Here is a 23,867-nt window from a genome sequence, read left to right on the forward strand (position 1 = left end):
GGGATATTGAGGCATTTTCAGCACCAGCAGTGTGAGCATTGTTGCTTCATTGACAGTCAAATCTTAACTTGTTTCTAACTTGTTGATGTGGCATGCTCTGCATACTTCAGCCATCTAGTGTTGGGCTCGGACATTTGCAGGTTGTCTAGTTGGGAATGTGCATGGGCACCAAGTCCTGCTTAGATGTTTCTTTCTTCCACTGGGTTCAGAAGTGTATGGATGGGCTCAGACTCTACATATTCCCATTTTTTCTCGGGACTGTGTTGAGTTTCAGATCAACTCAACACCTAGAATTGGAGAAAACCTTTGTCTGCACTCTTATCCACAACAACTTTTTGCAACCGCCAAGGCCTTTGGCCTTCCTCAGGGCTGTGTGACCCTTTGTCTTCTTCAAAGAGAAGTCACACAGGGTGTTGGACCGGACTCCCTTCCACTACTGTCCCCTGTGCCAAGTATCCGTGGTCCGACCATCACCTGGTCTAGAAGCTCTGCCTCTTCCACGACAATGTTGTGTACGAACCCTGCTTCTCTTTTCAGTCAAAAACACCCTCTGATACTTGGGGGAGAGATGTTGGGCACACCAGAAAATGCATCAGAAATCCCCGATGACTCACCTTGCATTTTCAGATATGCCCTAGGCTTTCCGCCCCACCAACGATCGCCCAGTCTAGAAGCGGTCTTCAGCTGCTCAGTCCAAGAGGAAGAGACAGGGTTCCCCCGACCTCTACAACCAGTGGCCCTCAAACAAAAACCTTCATTTGGGTTGTGAATGTTTGTCACCGATGCACACGTTAAGCCTCCTAAGAGGCCTCGCTTACAGGTAGAGAACTCCCCCAGAGGACGTCTGGTGTCCAGCCCTGTGCCGAAATCCTCAGTCTCTGGCTTCCGCCACCTACAGTCTCCGGTCGGCACAAAACAAATTCCTCTCAGCCAGCAAAGCTCCCACCCAAGAGCATTGACCCATCGTACCTGTTGATCACCAGATCCTGCATACCCCTAGATATCACTCCTAGGCATACGCCCCTTTGATGCTTATGCTGCCATTGACGTCGAAGACCCCATTGGACGACCGACTTAGACTCGCAGCAGCCGATCCTACAAAGACTGCAGGAGGTGCTAGACACCAGGCAGAAAACACTCTTTATTCATCCCTGACTGGGAAGGTTTCGGTGGAGAACTTCCACAGAAAGCGGTTTCGATTCTACCTCCTACCCACAAGACGCCTAGAGGAACCAGCCCTCCCACTGTGTTCCGCCTACTACACCTCTGTTTCCTCTTCCACCATTGCCCCCAGCACTTCCTCCACAGCCATCTTCACCACCTCCACACCAGGCACCAGCGGGATCACCTCCCAATTCCTCTATGACCCATGCAACCCTTTGGCCTTGCTGACCCTTATGAGAGTTTTTGAATCCGTGCCCACAGATGACCCGTGGGATGACTGTCCATCCCCTGGGGGAGACAGGCCTAGAACACCTCCCTGTTGGAGCAAGCTTCTTTTAGACGACACCACAGCATACCAGCACGAGGTGATCCACCTACCGCCATCTTTCATAAAGTTGTCATGCACGTCCTCCACGAGGAAGGTTATTTCCTCTTGGAGATGATGATTGAATCTAAGCGGACAGACAATTCTTACCCGCACTAAACAGACATTAAAAAAACCAGTGAAAGCCAGGGTGGTAACTTAAAAGGATAAAAAATAAAAGTATTAGCCCTCTCACAATGACCCTGCGTACCTCGGGGGTCCTGTCCCACCGACTCCTTGGATGTCCTCAGTCTGCAAGCCATGGATGACACTCTGCCGCCTGACAAGCAAAGCGAAAAGCTTGGCGCTGTTGGCAAAAGGATGGTGGTAGGGGCCGTCGCCCACTAAAGGATAGCCAGGGTACAGCGGGAGGAGATTCAGAATCTAGTCTGTCATCTAGTAGTAAAGGGAGGGCATAGTCTCAGAGAAAGACTATATCCAATACCACCACCCTCTGCGTTCCGGTCACTGCAAACACCTCTTCCTGAAGTGTCCTCATGTTTGAGGGAAGAGGAGGGGCGGGGTGTCACACTTGGCTCCAAATTCCTGACTGCACATTGGAGGCCCAACAGAATCTCCTTATCCTGCCCTTCGATGAGGAATATCTATTTGGGCCACAGGTTGAAGAGATTGTGGAACAAAGCAGCAGCCTAGTGGAGGCTCCAAGGTCACCTTCCTGGATCTCTCCACCTCCTATCAAACACAACCTTTCCACAAGCAGGCAGGAAGAGATGCCTACATGGGCAATAATAAAAAAAGGTCAGAAGTAAAGGTGGCCTCAGCAAGGGGGCCTCCACCTCCAAGCACTGACCTGCCTTCGCCCCGCGATGACACACCAGCTGTCTGGAGAAGACTGCAGCATTTTCTCTCTCACTGGGAGGAATTAGACCACATCAGACCGATGGGTACTAGCAGTGCTTCACCATGGCTACTGCCTGGAGCCCCCACACCGTCCGCAAAGAATATCTTAACCTTCTGGAGAAATAGATGCAAGCGCTCTTTCAAAAAGGGGCCTTAGAACCAGTGACCCTTCCCCATCGGGTTGAGGGAGTTTATTGTTTACTTCCTCTTCCCCAAGAAATACTGTTCCCCCAGGTCAGTCCTGGACCTTGGGCACTTCTTGGAACACTTTCATATGGCAACCCTACAAGATGTCATTCTCCTACTTCAATTAGGCGATTGCATGATGGCATTAGACCTGAAGGATGACTACTTTCATATCCCCTAGTCTTCCCACCTACCAGCGCGGCCATCACTGTGTGGTGAGCGGCCTTCGTTGCCTATTCTGAATATTTCCTTTCGAGGTCACCACTGCCCCAAGGGCTTTCACAAAATGCCTGGCTGTGGTGGCTTCACACTTAAGGAGTAAGGCATCCTCATTGTGCACGGTGTCGCTGATTCAGGTCGCAGGCAAGCACCAGTGTCTAGCACATACCCAGACATCCATCCTTGGTCCACAACCTAGAGTTCACTATCAATGCTACCAAATCCGACCTGCAACCCCACCAAATTCAGCCCTTCATGGGGCCTGTACTCTGCACGGTTTCAGGCAAAGCCTCCCTCGGCCCGCAGAGGGTGTTGGCATTCCAGCAAGTCTTGCCTCTTTTTCAGCCCAATCGAGAACTCAGTCAGAACATTCATGCTCCTACAAAACATATACCTTCTGGCAGAACATCTTCCAGGAGTTCACAATCAGATTGCGGACCTGCTAAGTTGACAGACACAGCAGATACACAAATGGGAACTTCATCCCCAAGTTCTTCAACCTTTTTTCCAAATGTGGGGTCAACCAGACATAGATCTGTTCGCCACACACGCAAATGCAAAATGCCCAACCTTTGCCGCCAGGTTTCCACACCCGTTATCCAAAGGCAATGCGATGTGGATGAACTGGTCAGGAAGATTTGCATATGCTTTTCCGCCACTCCCACTGATTCCCCAGTAGTACGCAAGCTCAGACAACAGTCTCTCAGGATGATCCTGGTAGCTCCCATATGGGCACAGCAACCGTGGTTCACAACACTACTGGAACTCTCAGTAGTTCCACACCAAAAGCTACGTCCCTCCCCAAAGTTGCTAACGCAGAACCATGGAGAGATAAGGCACTTGATCCAGGTCAACTGAATCTAGCGATCTGGCTCCTGAAGTCCTAGAGTTCGGTTACCTTAACCTTCCACCGGACTGTATGAACATCCTTAGACAAGCCAGACGCCCTACTACTAGAGCTTGCTATGCAGCAAAATGGAAAAGATTTGTCATCTACCGCAATAACAATAACATCGATCCGCTGGATGCTTCAATCCAGGACATCATTTGCTAGTTGCTACACTTACAAAGGTGTAATCTAGCATATTCATCCATAAGATTACACCTAGCGGCACTTGCTGCTTATTTACAGAACAGACAACACTTGTCACTATTTAGAGTCACTATTTATGAAGGGCCTTAAAAGGATAATTCCCCCCAGACTGCCACCCTCTCCGGTGTGGAAATTACACATTGTTCTTACCAGGCTCATGGGTCCCCCATTTGAACCTCTACACAAATGTGAACTGCAGTTCCTCACATGGAAAGTAGCTTTCCTTGTCGCAATCACCTCTCTCAGAAGGGTAAGTGAGATCCAGGCTTTAACCATACAAGAACCTTTCTTACAAATACTTCGTAATAAAGTGGTTCTTAGAACAAATCCAAAATTCCTTCCCAAAGTAATCTCTGCTTTTCATCTTAACCAATCAGTTGAGTTACCGGTGTTTTTCCAAAACCCAGACTGTGTAGCAGAGAGAGCTCTTCACACACTGGACGTCAAAAGAGCCCTACTCTATTACATTGGCAGAACTAAACCCTTTAAAAAGACAAAACAACTGTTTGTCTCCTTCTCCCCACCTCATAAAGGTAACCCCATCTCCAAAGCTGGGATCGCTAGGTGGATAGTAAAATGCATTCAAATATGCTACCAAAAGGCTAAACGCACATTAACAATTCCCCCTAGAGCGCATTCAACACGCAAACTAAGGGCTTCCATGGCATTCTTAGGGAACCTTCCCTTAGATGACATCTGTAAAGCAGCAACATGGTCTACACCACACACCTTCACCAAACCCTATTGTGTTGACGTGCAGGCTAAGCAACAGGCTTCTGTAGGCCAAGCTGTTCTTAAAACACTTTTTTAAACTACTGCAACAGATACAGGTTACCACCGCTAGGGGCGGCACTGCTGTACAGTCTATGCTCAGTGTACAATCTGAAGCTCGTATGCCTCGAATGGAAAATGCTACTTACCAGTATGCATCTGTTCTTGGCATGTTAAGCTGTAAAGTTGTACACGCCCACCCGCCTCCCCGGAACCTTTATCTGTTCCAGTACTATTTTAATTAGATACCTTCACATGGACATCTCTTTATTTCTTACTGACTCCATCATTTCCCATCATGGCGAAAAACAATCTGAGGATGGAGTCGATGCCCATGCGCACTACCGTCCAAGGGAAGAGTCCCCTATCTCGTGACTACAAAAGACTCTTCCAAGACAACAACAAAGTGCAAGCATCCGAGCCCAACACCAGATGGCGATCTATGCACAGTGTACAACTCTGCAGCTCTACATGGCATGAACAGATGCATACTGGCAAGTAGAATTTTCCTTTCCTCGTACCCATAACCTCTCTCAAACACATCCGTGAGTGGCAGGCCCTTGCCCTACAGGAACCTAATTCGTGCCCACAAGGACAGGGTCATCCTCAGAACTAACCCAAAGTTCCTCCCCAAAATGGTGTCCCCTTTCCACTTCAGCCAAACTATAGAGCTCCCAGTCTTTTTCCCTCACCCAGACTCTGTAGCAGAGGGCCCTTCCCTATAGATGTTCAACCCGCTCTCATGTATTACCTCGACAGGACCAAGCTGTTCCGCAAAGATGACCAGTTTGAAGCCTTTGCCAGACCAATCTTGCTGTCATAAAGCCAAAAGAGCCATCCCTGTTGCCTCGGGCGACTTCTACACACAATGCAGAAACCATAGACTCTCTTGACCATGTCCTGTTAGCTGCTACATGTAAAGCAGCTGCTTGAATAACACTTTTACCAAGCACTACTGTGTGGACATGTGCCTCGGCACCTTGAGACCTCACGGGTGAGGAGTGCGCTTACAGTTCCCCTGATTGATTCGCACACTAGCCACCGCCTGAAGGGAAGTACTGCTTTACAGTCTTTGCGGAGCATGTGTATTTGCAGCAGGAAATGCTACGAATGGAAAGGGTTACTTACCTATTAAGAATCTGTTTGTAGCGTGTAGTGCTGTAGATTCTTATTCACCCACCCTACCGGAAGTGTGTGGCACTACTTGCAGATCTCTCCTTATTCGCTATATTCCTTTCATTATATACATGTGCACCATACTGTGTTCTCTCGCCAATCCATAGCACTCTCACCTGCTGTGTGAAAACAGTGTGACATGGAGTCTGTACCCGTGTGCAGTCCTGCTTCGGGGTGGAGTCCCAGTGCCTCCTGCACCTCCGAAGCCTTTCTATGAAGAAAACCAATGTGCAAAGGTTCAAGTCCAGCACTGCACGGCAGGAGCGTGCGGAGTATGTTAATCGTTTAACATTTTCCTTCAACCATCCTTTGGCAGCCCTGAGGGTCTGCAGTTCAGTCCGGCTTCTATGCAGTGATCAGGCTCGGGTGATCTTCTCTACCCCCGTGAGCTTCCATTCCTCATCAGGGTCCCTTGCACAGGCACTCGGAGAGTAGTCGTAATGTAATATCCTCCAGGCATTCCCAGAACAGTGTGTTTATGCACACCAATCCAGCGAAGCCACGTGAGAGCAGCCCTGTCTACTCTGAGCATTAATACATGGCAATTCAGGAATTGCTAGGCAGATTAATCATATGAGGCCCTTTCTGACCATTAGCAATGTAAGCAGCTAGGCCCGAGCACCTTTAGCACACGGGAGCATCTGCACATATCTTGGTAAGAGAAAACACACATGATCAGACAAGACCATCTAAGAGCAGCCCCAGCCCCTGCAGAGCATTGGCACAGAGAGCCTGACCCTGCATTCTGGGCAACCTTGTTTCCTGGGGGTAGTAGTCATTCCATGCGGCAGGCGCTCATTCTTCCTCTTCCTGTTTTCCGTAGTTCCAATGAAGATGGATAAGTTCCCGCATAGTGCCAGGTCGGAGGATGGGCGCCTTCACTATGATGGAGAGTGGTACGGCCGAGGACACACCATCTGTATCGATAAAAAGGACGAGTATCCTACCAGGTGAGTCCTTCACTCTGTGTACGGGTGAACAACTAGTGGTATGATGTCTTTTGTGTGGATAGATCAGTGTTTGGGATTGCAAAAGCTGAACAAGGAGCCTCTCTGTGGTCATATGGGTTGCTCACTGGATGTGTGAGGGGTGATGAGCACCGTAAACTGAGGGTGAGCTGCTAGAGAGGACAGGCGTAGTTCTGGCGGTGATAAGTGACCAGATCCAACCAAGGGATAACATGCAGTCTCTATGGGCAGACATGCACAATCCTCACAGTCTGCGTCTCTGCCACGCCTGGGTCTCATCCTGTGCTTAGCTGTCCTTTTTTCCCCTGACATGGAAGTCCCATGTGCAGCCATGGAAGCATTTCTTGCCGTTGCATCCGCCAGGAAGGTGAGTGATATTAAAGCTCACTGCTTTAGCTGTGTACAGCCTTTATTCCGCTTTAGGGGCTGCATTAGGTCTCTCATTAATGGGCTATTTTTCTATCTACCTCCCATGACCTCATTTTGCCATGTGATGTCCGAGACTTAAAACATTTTTTTACCCAACCATTTATTGACATTTTCTAAAGCTATGACTGCGGTACATCTTGGAAAACTAAGGCACAAGATATTCACGTCATTCCAGTGGAAAGTATAAAGGCAAACCTAACCTGCCCGGCATCCCAGAAGAGCTGCATCCGCATCACACTCCAGTAGATGTGTGCCAGTATCGTCCAAGCGCCCCATGCCCTCTTACGCTTCTCAGGGCACACTTGTGCTGCTGAAGGATGTCAGTCAGTCTCCCTCGGGGCAGGAAGTGTCTGGTGCATGCGTGCTAGATGACGTCGTTAAATCGTGGCCTGCGTCCCTTAAGTTTGGCAGCAGTAGATGTCTGATCTGTGAGTACCAATAGAACTGTGCAGGGGCATGCCCAACGAAGATCCTTCTCATGTGAATCCTCTCTGCTAGTGGTGCAAGTGCACATAAAGGTTGGAAGGGGACGGCCCCATTGAATGCTATGCCAGATGGGGAAAGGACCCAGTTTACCTGCACTCAGGGCAGGCCCTATACGCTCTGGCCCTATGCTGCTGGTAATCCTTCAGGCTGTGGTCAAATGCTTTTCACAACCAAGTTTCCTTTTTGAAGTACGTGTCTTTCCTGTGGATGAACGCCTGCAGACACTTTATTTGGACTGTATCATTCCTCCATGCTCTCTTGGAGAACTGAGCTTCTCTTTATAGATCTTTGAGTACAATTCAGTGGTTCCAAATCCACTTGGATCTAACCAGGTCAGACATCTAGTGCCTCACGATTTTCTTGCATGAACTAAATTTAGGGGCGTTACAGGTAGGTAAAGGGCAGGGACCACTGGGTCCCTGTCCTGGGGTGGGAACACCCCCTATCCTGCCACTCTTCTATGGGAGGGGGGCAGTGGCCTAGTCCTGATAGGGTAGGGGTCCCCATCTTCAAGATGGCGAGGGCCCGGAGATGTGCTTCACCTCGCCTCTTCCACCTGAGGGGTGGGGTTGGCAGGGCTGGCACATCCCCTGTCCTTACTTGGAGTTTCCGGCCAGTCTTCCCGCCAGAGTGGGGGTCAGAACCGGTGGGGGCCAGTTGCTGAGTACAGCAAGTGGCCTCGAGAAACTCACAAAGGCGGCATGCCTTTGAAGATTCCCCCTGCCCATCCTAGGGAGGAGACCTAGCACCTCGCCCAGGATGTGCATTGTTGCAGGCCCAGGAGAGCAGGGGCTCTCCCACCCAGGGGCCAGCAACATGTCTGCTGTGTGGCAGCCTAGGCAGCCTCAGAACAGACGTGGATTGTAGGTTAGGTTTTAGGGGGCATCTCTAAGATGCCCTCTGGGGTGCTTGGTACATTAAATCCCACACTGGCATCAGTGTGGGTTTAATGTGCTGAGAAGTTTGATACCAAACTTCTGAGTCTTAACTGTTGCCATTATGGTGCTGTGGAGTTCGTGTTTGACGAGCTCTCAGCACCATGTACTCTTAAATGGCAGCACTGCACTTACAGTGCCCAGGAATGGACCGGGGTACTTTAGGGGCACAGAGCTCATGCTCCTTTGCCCACACCACTGGAATAGGGTACCCCGTTAGAGGGGTGGCTGATATGTGCCAGGGCAGCGTAGGTTGTGGGCATGGCACACAGGGATGTGTGCCATGTCGACTTTGTTTTGTCTTGCACCCAGACACCCAGCCTGCAAGGGCAGTGTGTGTGTGTAAGGGTACAGGGCCTCTAAGGGTGGCACAATGAGTGCTGCAGCCCTTAGAGTAGAGGCCTTTCCTGGTCACAAGGCCCTGGGTACCTAGGGTACCATTTACCAGGGGCTGACATGTGGCCAGGGTTTGCCAATTTGGGGTTTGTGTGGTTTAAGGAAGGAACATAGGCCCTGGGCACCTGATTGGCAGGAGTCCAGGGCACACTCAGTCAAAGTACATTCAGCAATTCAGCAAAAAGTGGGGGCATACCATGCAAGAAAGTTGGCACTTTCTCACATATGGGCATCGGAGTCGGAGTCATCTGCTTCGGATAAGATGTAGAGATCCTCCGAATCCTCTGCAACATCGGGGCCTTCATCAAAGATGTCCTCTGGCACCAGAGCAGCCTGTTGCGCCATAACGTGTCGTCGAGCCCTGTGATCATGGATATTCTTCTTGGAGCGGAAGGAGGCGCAGGCTTGGCAATTGTTCTCCTCGTGGTAGGGCAAGAGACAGAGGTTGAAGACCTTGTGTTTGTTGCTGTGTGGGAATTTAGCGCCACACTGGGGACATTTTGTAAATGGAGTCTTTTCCATTAGCTGTAGGCCCGAATGGCGTCGAGAGGCCCAGCGGCCCGCGTCAACGACCGAAATAGAAAGGCACGCGAACAAAAACAATACCATCGAGTTTTTCATGCTTTGCGCATTGAAAGGTTTGGAAAAACACGGTACTGAACCGAAGCGCTGAAGTTACATCCGAACACGATGGCCTCCAACTGATAATGCTACTTAACAGTATGCATCTGTTCTTGGCATGTAGAGCTGCAGAGATTCATACGCCCACCCGCCTCCCCGGAACCTGTATCTGTTCCACTGTCATCTTACTTCGATACATTCACATGGACATCTTTTCTGTTTCTTACAAACTCCATCATTTCCCATCATGGCAAAAAACAATCTGATGATGGAGTCGATGCCCATGCGCACTATCGTCCAATGGGAGGAGTCACCTATCTTGTGACTACAAAAGACTTCTTCCAAGACAACTAGGTGCAAGCATCCGAGCCCAACACCAGATGGCGATCTATACACAAGTATGAATCTCTGCAGCTCTGCATGCCAAGAACAAATGCATACTGGTAAGTAGCATTTTCCTTCTTACGTTTTGAGTCTTAAGATCAGTTGTGACTCCTCCCTTAGTCACCAAACCACCTTAACACAGACTCCACCTCTGGAAGTGTGATTTAACGGACACCTTTTTTTGCTCTACCATAGATGTAAGGCCAAATATTCCTCGTCAGATCAACAGGGCGTGTGTAATTTATGCCTGTTGGCCAGAACACAAGGCTTCCTGCAATGCCACAGACTCAACAAGGTCAGCCATGTCAACCTCCTAAGCATCACCAGACAAGGCAGAGCCTTGCTCCAGTGGGAATCTGGCTATGAGTCTAGCCTGCTGTGTACCCACCTTGGATCCGTCTCCCCGGGTGGACACCCCTCAAACCAGAGAGCCTTCTTTGATGCTGAGCAAGCCTGCGCCTAATGATGCTGAGCCATGACACCCTCTTGACACAAGGCTCGGAGCACACCGCTTCGGAGCTAAAGGCACCAAAAGGCTCGCCTGGACCAGCCTCCAGATCTGCACTGATGATGCAGGATTGATACCACTACAGCTGCCAGAAGTCTGTGACAGGAAGATCTAAATCCAACCCTTTAGAGGGAAGATCCTTCCCAAACCTCTTCCTGAACACCAACGATCCTGATTTAGACTCCACCACTAAGGCCTCCTCGCCAGATGACACCACCACTTATACAATTATATTCCAAAAGATCTGTCCATCACAAGGTGAGCTGCACATGGTGTAAGAAGAGGGTGACTGCCTTGTAGAGATCCTGATGCCTCATCTATCCATCCACAGAGGAAAAGTAAGAGAACCAGAAAGAAAATCACACTCTTTTTAGTAAAGAGTTTTGAAAAACGTGGAAACAAGATGTTCGAGGCATATGAGCTGCAGATCACACACTAGGATAGTAGATCGCCATCTGGTGTTGGGCTCGGATGCTTGCAGGTTGTTGTTGTTGTCTTCGGAAGAAGTCTTTGTGGTCACGATATAGGCGACTCCCTTGGACGACAGTGCGCATGGGCATCAACTCCATCGTTGGATTGTTTTTTTCTGCCATTGGGTTCGGATGCAACTTTTCCGCTCCGGTTGGAAATCTCAATTCTAAGCTTTTCGAAGCGCAAAACTTCCACAAAACATCGAAGCACCTTCATTCTCGACATCGATTTCATCGGCCCGATTCCGGACGTCGACGCGGGCCGCTGGGCCTATCCACGCCGTGAGGCCTACGGCTGATGGAAAGGACGCCTTTCAAAAAATGACCCCAGTGTGGAGCAAAATTTCCGCACAGTGACCACCACCAAGTCTGCAACCTGTGCCTATCACCTGAACACGACGAGTCCAGCTGTCCAGCCTGCGCATCCTTTCGATCCAAAAAGACCATTCGAGATCGAAGGGCTCGAAGACTCATCATGGCACAGAGAACAGCTCCGGAACCAGAGGACATCTTTGATGAAGGCCCCGATGTCCCAGAAGAAGATTCCGAGGTTCTACAAATCATCTCCGAAGCAGACGACTCAGACGACCCCATCACTCCTGGGCAACTTGTGAGTACCACTGCCCCAGCCCCCCCCCCCCCCCGCCCCCCCCAAAAAAACCAAAGGAATTGGTCAAGACTTTGCCTGCTTGACCCAGTCGAGACCGAAAACATCCTTCAGAAGCCCCGCCTCCGGGCTCGGCTCCGAAGAAACAGAAGCCATCCAGTAGCTCAGGACCGAGCAAACCGCATGACATGGTTCAACCGGCACCTTCGCACCGAAGACAAAAGACCACTCTTCACCGAAATCGGCTCCGACGCCTTCGGCACCGAAAACACCAAGGCCAATAGATAAACCGGCACTGAAGGTTCCCAAGCCTAAAGATACAACTTCGGCTCCGAAACCATCTTCGGCACCGAAACCAACGGCTAAGGACTCTCATACACCTCCTAACGTCAAAAACTCCACTGATCAACCAAAAACTCGATCTGAACCGAAAAAATCGGCACCAAAGACTGTTCCCGAGGGACAAGAACTTTTTCATCCAGATCCCATCGACCTGAGGCAGAAAAAGATTTATATTAACCCAAAGACTGGACATGTCACCGCGGTGCCATGTAAAAAACGGAAACTGGACACACCACCTGCCCCAGTTCCTATAAACGGGAAGGACTCTGCAACATCACCTATGCCCCCTTCCTCTCCTATACTACCTTCTAACCCACCCCCTCTGCCTACACCACCCTTACCTATACCCTCTCCATCACATACACCACCTCCACAGGATGATGATGATGACCTAGGGGGTGGGGGTGACCCTAATGATCTGTTCACGTATCCAGATACCTCACCACTTGATGATTGGGCATTCCGTCTACCAGACATGCCTGACCCTCAGCCATATCCCTCCAAACCATCACCTCCAGACGATCACCTGGGGTTTGGCCAATTATTAAATAGAGCGGCACTTTACCACAGCGTCACAATGCACTCTGACGCACCAGAGGAAGACTTCCTATTAGATACTTTTGAACAATCTCAAAAGTCTGTACAAATTCTGCCTATGATTAAAGGAGTCATAAAACACGCCCAGAGGTATTTAAAGACCCCGTCCGTGCCAGGGTTCTTAACCCGAGGATAGAAAATAAATATAGGCCTGCCCCTTAAGATCCTAGTTACATCAAAGGGCAGCTCCCTTTGGATTCTTTGGTCGTTTCCAATGCTAGGAAACGCGCCAACTCCCAAACCACAGGAGATACACCACCCCCGACAAAGAATCCAAACTGTTAGAAGCCTCTGGCAAAAGAGTAGCAGCACAAGCCGCTAATCATTGGCGTATTGCCAACACCCAAGCCCTACTAGCACGCTAAGGCAGGGCCCACTACGACCAGTTAGAGAATCTCTTACAACATCTGCCAGAGCAATATAAAACCCAGGCAAATTACCTTATCCAGGAGGGAAAACTTATTTCAAATTCGTCAATTAAATGTGCGCTTGACACCTCAGACACCGCCTCTAGAGCAATTAACACCAGTATGCTCCTTAGATGACATGCCTGGCTACGCATTTCAGGCTTTAAGCCAGAGGTACCAACTACCATACTTAAGTCAGCCATTCAACCAGGAACAGCTATTTGGGCCAGCAGTAGGCACTGCCCTTGAAAAAATGAAGGACCCCGAGACTGCTAAGTCCATGGGAACATTACAGTCTCCAAAACCACGTGGCTCCTTTCGGCGCTCCTTCTACAGAGGAGTCTCCAAAAATATGGGAGCAGACACCTTATCTGCATTCAAAGCCACTACACAAACATCCCCCTGACGAATACAGGCCCCAGCTAGGCCTGCAAAATACAAGGGTTCGCTCTCCTGTAACGAAAGCTAGAAGGAAGTTGGCACGGAAACTGCAAATACAAAGACAGAGTTTATGAACCCTTAAGGGTGGTCCTACAACCTACACAACACTCTTTAGTATTGTATAGAGTAGCACAAAGAACTTGCGTACACGGTCCCCTTTTATACACAACAGAGGGGCTCATAAGTGGGTGGATACAACATAGAGCAAAATTCATTACCATTTATGGACATTTTCGATACAGGATCAATATATGGGCGGAGTTACCAATTTCCTGAGCCCGCGAAAACATGGTCAAACAAGGACTAACTGATAACAGATGTGGTCAAGTCTGGACATGCGCCAGACGGACAAAGGAGCTATTTATAGACTGTTACTAGGCAGATTACAAGCGCAACTAGCGAAAAGGTAGGACTCTTCTCGTGCAAAGCACGTGGAGACATGACAATACAAAATGGAGTCCGGACATTAGTCAACATAAGACAAGAAACACATTTTGACTGTAGAGAATTCATGTCTTCAGTGAATGCTTAATCATATCGCTGTTTTAGTTTTCAACAGACGACCCTTTCAGCATTTACTGAAGACATTCGGCTTATTAGGATAATCATCATATATGTCAATTTTCATCATCTCTTCCACCTCCTTGTTTAAGTGTTTCTGATAGGTGACATTGGCAATAGCTTTCTTATCAGGAATACAAAATGACACACATAAAGAACAGAGTAAAGGACCACACTGAACACAGATGCAGCAGGAAAACAGAACTGCTACAATAATACAGAGACCAGTTAAGACTTTCCATCCCCATGTATTGATCAATGCCCAAAACCATCCAGAAAAGGTCCAAGTGCCATTTTCTGTATGAATCTCAGCTGCGATTTTATGCAATTTATTAATAGCGTTATAGACTGATGGCGTGTGGTCAGGAATAAATATTTTTTCACCACACCATAGGCAGCTTTCTTTCATTTTGGTAGTGTTTTTCCCCCCCTGTTGGATAGTTAAAAACATCCCTGAGCTCCTCCTTTTTTAAGTAATTAAAGGAGTAGTAGCTCTTTAACCACACCAGGTGTGGTTAACGGGAGGTCCCAGATGATGAAGCATGCCACTTCGGTGGGTGATGGGACTTGGTTCTTGTAGATAGGATCCTCTACTGGGGTAAGCAAACTGGTTTCTAGGTTTCATCGCTAGGTAGATCTCCTTAGACCCACGGGCTCTTTTGTTGTTCTAGTTCTGGTATTTGGGGATTTGCCCGTGCTGGTCTTTAAATTCCCTTAGACCCTCCATCCATTGTGTATTTACCAGGAATAAATTCACAACAACTACTTCCGATAATTCTACATGCTCCACCTCTGTCTGCTAACATAACATCTAATACCATACGATTCTGTAACGCAACAATTCTAGTGATTTGTAATTCTTCCGTAAGATTCCCAAGAGCAGCAGCAGCTTGATTTGTTACAGCCTCTACAACTCTCGTTAATCGTCGAACTTTCCTACTATTTAGAGCAGCTCCAACAAAGAAAAACAATCCTCAGTTAAAATCAATATACTGCTGTAAGCTAGTGTCAGTTTGGTCAACATCATCAATAGATAAAGTACGTTTATACCTATTTACAGTTACATTGTGTAATAACTTCAAGTCTTTATGATAGGATGCAGGCGCTAAGAATACAGGGGGTAATAAGAACCCTACATAACATACTCCGGACCAGCCGGCTGGTAAGCGATAATAACCCTTATTCCCACATACGAAGTACGTATTCTGGGAAGCTAAGAAAGTACTATTATTTAATCCATCTATATTCAAAACAATAATACAGTCACTAACACCAACAGGAATATGACCCACACTCTGGACACACAGGTCCGCTTGTGCCACTTGAATTACAAATTTTTCATTCCCAGCAGTGTCTCTGGTGTTCGTGAAGATGTAGGGGATTGATTCATTATCTGGTCGATATTCTTCCCACTCCCATATTGTCCCATTCGCTTGTGGATAGCTTTCTTTATCTTGATGACATTCCTTATTAAGTCTAAAAAGTAGTCGTCCCACTGTAGGTTTCCGTGTGGCAAAAAGCAAAGTGTACCATGCTCTACAGGAGCCATTATGAGAGAAAGGAAGAGGTATGAACGGCGTTCCTCCTTTCTTCTGATGAGCTGGCATCATACCACATATCCAACAATTCATAGCATTTGTAGCAACATGGGTATGATGCAACATCTGGAAGAAAGTATTATTCAAATAAGACTGACGATGCTTTAATTCTTGATACGGAAGGGTGTAAAAGTAGTGCTCCTCAGGCACTGGAGTAGTCAAAACAAGCAACTCACGGGCAGGAGTCACATCCTCAACAAACCACGTGGTTATACCAACAATAGCTACAATGATAATAAAACTTGTCACACAAAGAATCTTCTTCTTCTCCATTTTGTAGTAAAAGTCAATATCTTCCTGAAACTAAAAGGTTGTCAGAACTCTTCCCCTTAGGCAGCCGTTGATTTCTTCACCAGCGGGCCAAGACGGGTGTCACTACACTAATGCAGGGCTGATCCCCCCCCCCCCCCTTGCCTCATTGGCTCTCCGTTTCACTAACCTAAGGGCCGTTCTGACAACGTGTCCTGATACAGAAAGAAATCACTTCCTCTGTCTGAGATGATATCTTCTTCCTCCAGGAATCGCTTGTTCCGGAAAGAGCTCCTCAGTGTCGTTCGGTTCCACAGCACGGCCTTTCTCTGCAGTCAGGATTTCTCGATGGTCGGTCAATACAGCAGGCTCCACTATTCCAGGCGGCACTTTACGACAGTGCAAGGAGTGGATCCAGTTCTTCCGATTGGAGACTCGCACAGCTGTCCTCGTTGCGAGCAAGACTTGCTCAGGACCAACCCATCTCGGCTCCAGACTGTTCGTCCTTTCAAACACCTAGATCATAACATGGTCTCCAGGCCGGAGGTTATGTCCTTCACCTGTGGACCGATCAGGGAGCGCTTCTCGAACCTGTTGATGAATAGAAACCAAATTATCCGTTAACTGTGCCAGATAATCATTCATCATTACACAAGGTACATCATACACTGACTTCGGTTTCGGTGGACCCCAAATATTCATTGGGCGTCCAAACACGATCTCATATGGCGTGAGACCGGTCCGAGAATGCGGTATCGATCTAATTGACAATAATGCCAGCGATAAAGCGTCTGGCCAAGTCAAAGAAGTCGAAGCTTGGATCTTAGCGATCTTAAGCTTCAAAGTACCGTTATATTTCTCAACCAATCCCGCAGATTGAGGGTGAAACACTGCATGAAATTTCTGGGTAATTCCCAGTCCTTTCAGGACATACTTGATAACGTCTGCTATAAAATGAGGTCCATTATCACTCCACAACAATCTACAAACACCATATCGAGGGAAGAACTCCTTCAATAGCATCTTGGCTGCAGTCATTGCAGTATTGTCTTTCGTAGGGTATGCCTCAACCCATTTACTGAAGGCACAAACCACTACTAGAACATACTTCAGATTGTTACAGCGCTCAAGCTGAATGTAATCCATCTGCAAAACCTCAAAGGGTGCAGTAGGTGTTGCAAATCCTCCTGCTGGAGTTCGTGTACCCTTTCCTGGGTTATACCTCAGGCAAATCATGCAATTCTGCACTACCCTCTTTGCCGTACTAGCGATCTCCGGATGCTCCCAAACTCGTGTGAGTAATTTTACAATTGCGGAAGCTCCGACATGCGCTAGTCCATGTGCCATCTGAACCATAGGTTGTACGAAAGCTGTGGGTAACTTCCATTTATCCATCTGCTTATATCTCCAACACCCTTCATCATCTAATTCTCCATCATTGGACCATTGCTCCCGTTCCTTATCGGAAGCGGTCCTCTGTATCTCCAGCACTTCTCTCCTAGCATCGTGCCATCTTTCTGCCTGTGACTTCACAACATACATTGCAGTAGAGTCAGGCTGCATCGCAGTCTCTCTTGCCACCCGGTCTGCCAAAGCATTCCCTTCTCCAATTTTATCAACCACCTTTTTATGGGCACTACATTTAACTATAGCAATCTTCTTTGGATATGTTAATGCAGTCAAAAGATTGTGAACTAACTCTCCATACATTATCTGTGCTCCATGTGACGTTAGAAACCCTCTCTCCTTCCAGAGTAGGCCAAAATCGTGCGCTACTCCGAAGGCATAGCGGCTATCTGTATAAACATTCACACACAATCCTGCACTGAGCTCACATGCTTGTGTTAATGCTATCAGTTCCGCTGCTTGAGCTGATTTCTGCGGTATGCGTGCTGTCTCCACTATTGTTTGTAATGTGGTAATTGCATACGCTGCTGAAGTCGTACCATCTGGTAGTTTCAGGCATGATCCGTCCACCCATAGTTCTCCATCAACATCTGTAAAGGGCGTATCCTGGAGATCAATACGACCCTTTGTCTGTTCCTCAGTCACAAGAATACAGTCATGTGCTTTTCGTGCTTCAGACTGAGTTTCCGACAACGGCAACAATGTGGCTGGATTTAACGTTGCACACCTCTTTAACGTAATGTGAGGAGCCAAAAGCGTCAATTCATATCCCGTTAAACGAGCACTGGTCAAATGCTGCGTCTTTGTCTGATTAAGCAGGGCATCAACAGCATGGGGAACTAATACCAACAGCTTATGAGATAACACAATTCCCTCGCTTTGGCGTATTGACACAGCTGTCGCCGCAACCGAGCGAAAACAACCAGGCAATGCTCGGGCAACAGGATCAAGTACGGCCGAAAAATATGCACAAGGGCGCTGCTTGTCGCCGTGCATCTGCACTAAAACTGATAATGCACATCCATCTTTCTCATGTACTTTCAATGTAAAAGGCTTCGTATAATCAGGGGTACCTAACACTGGTGCTGAGCAAAGGGCTTGTCGCAATTTCTGAAAGGCAATTTCACAACTATTTGACCAGGGAAGAGGAATTGGGGTATCTTTTGTCAAAAGTGCTAACAATGGCTTAGCTATATGTGAAAACCCCAATATCCATTGCCTACAAAAAGAAGCAAGACCCAAGAATGCACGCACGTCCTTCTGTGTGGAAGGTACTGGCGTGTCCAAAATTGCTTGAATACGATATGGTGTGAGTGCACGCCCCTCCTTAGACGAAAGGTGACCCACGTAAGTCACCTTTGGTCTACAAAATTGCAATTTCTTCTTCGACACTTTGTGATTGTGAGATGCCAAGAAGGAAAGCAAGGATAACGTGCACTTCTCACACAGCTCAGGAGTGTCGGCCGCCAACAAGATGTCGTCGACATATTGTATAAGGGCTACACCATCAGGCAGAACAAAGGAATCCAATTGTCTTTTCAATGCTTGACTGTAAATACTAGGACTCTGTATAACCCTGAGGGACTCTACAAAATCTGTAGGACCGATTATTCAAAGTGAAGCCGAAAAGGTACCGGCTATCAGGATGAATAGGAATCGAAAAGAAAGCATTTTTCAAATCGATAACCGAAAATGTGGTCGCCGTTGGCGGGACCAGAGTAAGCAGGGTCGTGATATCAGAAACCACTGGATACTGAGGTATCACTATCTTATTCACCTCCCTTAAGTCAATAATAAAACGATAAACCCTAGTATCGGTATCTTTCTTCAAAATGGGTAAAATAGGACTGTTGCAAACGTTGTAGGGAACTTCCTCCACTACTCCCACCTTTATCAAATCCTGCACAATCTGTATGAGTGCCTCCTCCCCCTCCTGGGAAATACGATATTGAGGGAGGCGTGGTAGCACAGCACCCTCCTGGACACTAATGTGGAGAGGCGGAATCACCATCTGTCCCACATCAGTATCCGAAGCGGCCCACAAAGTACGAGGGAGAGAAGCCAATACAGTATCCTCTGCAACCACACACATCCGTTCTGCCATGGGGTGATTGTCATTTAATATCACACGTACTCCAGTAGGGGAGCAGCGGATCGTAGCTCTGAAGTGCTTAAGCATATCAAGACCCATAATGTTGTCAGGCGTGTTCGGAGCAAGCAAAAACGGACAGGGTGCAGAAAGTTGGTCAACATGAAATGCAAGGGGTCGGGATAGAGGACTTCGAGAGAGTGTACCATCAAACCCTACCGATGTAACCATTAAGCCAGATGGGGGAGCCCTCGGAACCAATCGTTTGGACAGCGCACTGCGAGTAGCTCCTGTATCAACTAGGAACCGATCAGTAGAACCCAGAACATTTGCTGTAACATAAGGACCTTTCTGATCAACTGGCACTTCAACTGATTCCAACCCCCACCCAACGCAATCCTACGCATGCTGCGAATCATGGTACCCAGAGCGGTCATTCCCAGACATTTGATACTGATTTTGCCGATCAAACACATTAGGTCTATCTCGTTGCTGCACAGTAGGCTCAAAACGAGCACGATCATTGAAATTCCCTCTAAAATTCGAAAAGCCCCCTCTACCTCTCGGCGGTCCCTGACCACGTCCCTGACTGGGTGCATATAATACCGGACAATCCCTGGCCCAATGACCCAACTGTTTACAATACGCACATTGATTTCTATTAACATCCGACCGACCCGAAGGGGGACCATAAAATCCTCCTCTACCTCTCTCAATACCCCGACGAGGTGGACCATACACTTGTGCTAACATCACCTTAGTTTTCAAATCTTTCGATTTCTTCTCCTCATGCCCCTTCGCTTCTTGTTCCTGACGCTCATAATACTGAGCCATAGTCAGGAGGGATGCCGGAGACGAGGTGGACCAAGAACTTTCACTCGCTTGTAAACGAGCTGCTATTCCCGGTAATAAATTCGCCACATATTTATCAACAAAAAGATGTCGACCCGTATCATCCGTAAGTGACTGACCACTGAAATCATGAAATGTTTCCTCAAAACGCGTAAAGAAGTCTGAAACTGATCCATCAACCTTCTGTTTACACGAGGCTAACATATTCCAGTCAATCTTTTTAGGGGGAATAATCGTTTTCAACTTAGTCAAGATAGCAGCAGGAAGATCTAAAATAAGCTGGGGCGGTTTTTGCGCGGGCTTTCTCTCCCTATCCTCATCCTCAATCTCAGACCATTTGGCCTTAAAAACGGCTTGATCATCCACCTTCCGCACAGATCTCCACATATCCGGTGGTAATATGAGCCCAAAAAACAAGTCTATATCTGCTAAAGTCATAGTACAAGAATTCAAGACCCCTCGACCTCTTCATAAAAGGCCGCTGGATTCTTGCGGGGGTCAGGCAATGCATTCTTCAATGCCATAACATCAGTCCTATGCCAGGGAGTATAGACCCAATTATACACAAAATATCCCCTATTATCGGGGGAAGACATGTCTGAACTAGTACCCGCTCCTTTAGGAGGAACATACAAAGGTGCCGCCTCTCGCATCGGTTTAGCATGCACTAGTTCACTCTTATCTGAATGGGAGGTAGATGACTGTTTCCCGCCGACATGGGGATTCGATTGCTCCTCCTCCCCTTTCTTTTGGCGCGCTCTCTTTAAGTTCAAACATCGCGTCCCGCAATGTAAACAGCCGTCGAACCGCATCGGGTACCTTAGAGGGAGAAAAAACACCGTTACGTAATGCTTTAGAATCTAATACTATATCATCAGGCTCAAAAACATCAGAATATTTCAGAAAGGCAGTAACCACTTCATCAGAAAGTTTCAACAAAATATAACTTTTCCCTATTCTGCCAACTGTCCAAAGATGCCAATAATTCAGTAAGAGATAGCTTGCCCTTAAGCGCACGAAAATAAATTTTCCGAAGCTCACCCATACGATCAGGTGATAACATAGACCGCGTGTCTACCTTATCCGAAACCGATCCAGAATCCTGTGACCCCGGGGCAGAAGCGCCAACATAAGGGGGCGGAGAGCGATCTAATAAATGAAAATCATCTTCAAGATTAGTAAGGACAGGATAAAGTGGCTGGCGGACAGCATATTGACCCGAGACTTGCAACCTACGCTCTTTCTCTTGTCTCTCCGCCAGTTCTCTTTCCTCTCGACGCTTCGCTTCCTGCGCTCTCACATGATCATTTTTCCGTTGCTCTTTATCAATCAGCGCTTTCTCACGTTTCTCCCGCTCACGCACTTCCTTCACCTATAACCGTACACATTCAAACATGTCTTGCCGAGCACGCCGTTTACGCATACACTGTTCCACATACTCAATCTTACGCATATCAAACGATCCATACAAAGGCCATCGTAACTCAGGATCCTTTTTGGTGTATTTCCTCCACACTGTGCTGTACATTATAGAAGAAAGACCATGCTTCACATACATATCCCTATTAGGAGTCCCCTCTGGGGGGGCTGGAGCGGATTCCTCAAGATTTAACCTGTTTCCAAAACAGCAGCACCACGTACGAAGAGCGCTAAAAGCAGGCATGCTCAAAAATAATGCAAAATATGCAGTATTATCAAAAATGGCACTTAAACGTTGCGCCGTTCAAATTTAAACAACTCCGGAGAAATATCTCCACATTACCTGCCTATATGTGTTGCAACGCATATATTCCCACAGTAATCAATACAAAATATGACCGGTCATCACAAATCAAACTCAAATAGCCAACCCAGGCTTCAAAACTCGGAGCAAGTACCGTACAACGGTTCTTACCAATCAAGAGCGTCCAGATTCCAACTGCCAAGTTCCAAAATTCGCCCAAACGGCTATCACGCGGCAAACCGACAGAAGAGGTCTCAGTCGAGGACCGGCGCCACCCAGATGGTCAGCTCGGAAGGGAAGGAAGAAACCTTGGGATGCCAGGACTAAAAGACGCCGCTGGCAGTGATCACATCCCCGGCCAAATTCCTCACCTTCGTCACGACCAGTCCTTCGAGCATCCGAGTCGCCGATGAGCCCCACGTGACGGGCGCCAATTGACGAATACAGGCCCCAGCTAGGCCTGCAAAATACAAGGGTTCGCTCTCCTGTAACGAAAGCTAGAAGGAAGTTGGCACGGAAACTGCAAATACAAAGACAGAGTTTATTAACCCTTAAGGGTGGTCCTACAACCTACACAACACTCTTCAGTATTGTATAGAGTAGCACAAAGAACTTGCGTACACGGTCCCCTTTTATACACAACAGAGGGGCTCATAAGTGGGTGGATACAACATAGAGCAAAATTCATTACCATTTATGGACATTTTCGATACAGGATCAATGTATGGGCGGAGTTAACAATTTCCTGAGCCCGCGAAAACATGGTCAAACAAAGACTAACTGATAACAGATGTGGTCAAGTCTGGACATGCGCCAGACGGACAAAGGAGCTATTTATAGACTGTTACTAGGCAGATTACAAGAGCAACTAGCGAAAAGGTAGGACTCTTCTCGTGCAAAGCACGTGGAGACATGACAATACAAAATGGAGTCCGGACATTAGTCAACATAAGACAAGAAACACATTTTGACTGTAGAGAATTCATGTCTTCAGTGAATGCTTAATCATATCGCTGTTTTAGTTTTCAACACCCCAGTAGAGGATATTTTAGAGGCGGATACAGACGAAACAACAACAAAGGGCGAGGTCGAGGTAATAACACTCGTACCTCCCCTGCCACAAAACAGTGACTTTACTCCACTCCCCCCCCAGACCATTCCACTCCAGTCGGGGGAAGACTAAAACAGTTCCTACCTGTCTGGAACTCCATCACAACAGACAAGTGGGTAACACAAATTATCCAGTATGGTTACTGCCTGGAACTCACAACTACGCCCCCACATATACCACCCAAACAGCGTTCCATGTCACCAGACCATCTTACGCTCCTCAAACAAGAAGTTCTCTCATTGCTTCAAAAACACGCAATAGAACCAGTTCCCTTAGAACATCAGGGTACAGGGGTATATTCACTCTACTTCCTAATCCCCAAGAAGTACGAGAACAATACTCGACCTCAGACCCCTAAATCTGTATATAAACTCGGATCATTTCCATATGATCACTCTTCAGCAAGTTCTCCCACTACTGCAACACGGCGATTTCCTTGCCACACTAGATCTCAAAGACGCCTGCTTCCACATTCCCATACATCCTGCCCACATGTAGTATCTAAGGTTTGTGGTGCACGGACAACACTACCAGTTTACAGTCCTTCCATTTGGGGTAACAACCGCACCCAGACTATTCACGAAATGTCTGGCAGTAGTAGCAGCACATCTCAGAAGACAACAAATTCATGTCTTCCCGTATCTAGACGATTGGCTAATAAAAGCCAAGTCAATCAATAAATGTGTTCTACACACTCACCAAACCATCCAAATCTTACACAACTTGGGATTCACAATAAACTATCCCAAATCTCATCTCCAACCCTCTCACATACATCAGTATCTAGGAGCCACCATAAATACCTCCAAAGCCCTAGCATATCCCAGCCCAGCCAGAATAACCAATATACAA

The 23,867-nt window shown here is 47.6% G+C and overlaps 1 protein-coding gene across 2 annotated transcripts in view; it reads left to right on the plus strand.

Annotated features, from left to right (window-relative positions):
* BRMS1L (BRMS1 like transcriptional repressor) overlaps nt 1-23,867 on the plus strand; it is a 118,054-nt gene that overhangs the window by 59,863 nt on the left and 34,324 nt on the right. For both annotated transcript variants that reach the window (XM_085627455.1, XM_085627456.1), the window contains one exon: nt 6,658-6,784. In XM_085627455.1, the coding sequence (XP_085483581.1) occupies nt 6,658-6,784 (127 nt within the window). The remainder of the gene's footprint in view (nt 1-6,657; nt 6,785-23,867) is intronic.

The sequence above is a fragment of the Triturus cristatus genome, chromosome 9 (assembly GCF_964204655.1).
Source record: "Triturus cristatus chromosome 9, aTriCri1.1, whole genome shotgun sequence".
Classification (NCBI taxonomy): Eukaryota; Metazoa; Chordata; class Amphibia; order Caudata; family Salamandridae; genus Triturus; species Triturus cristatus.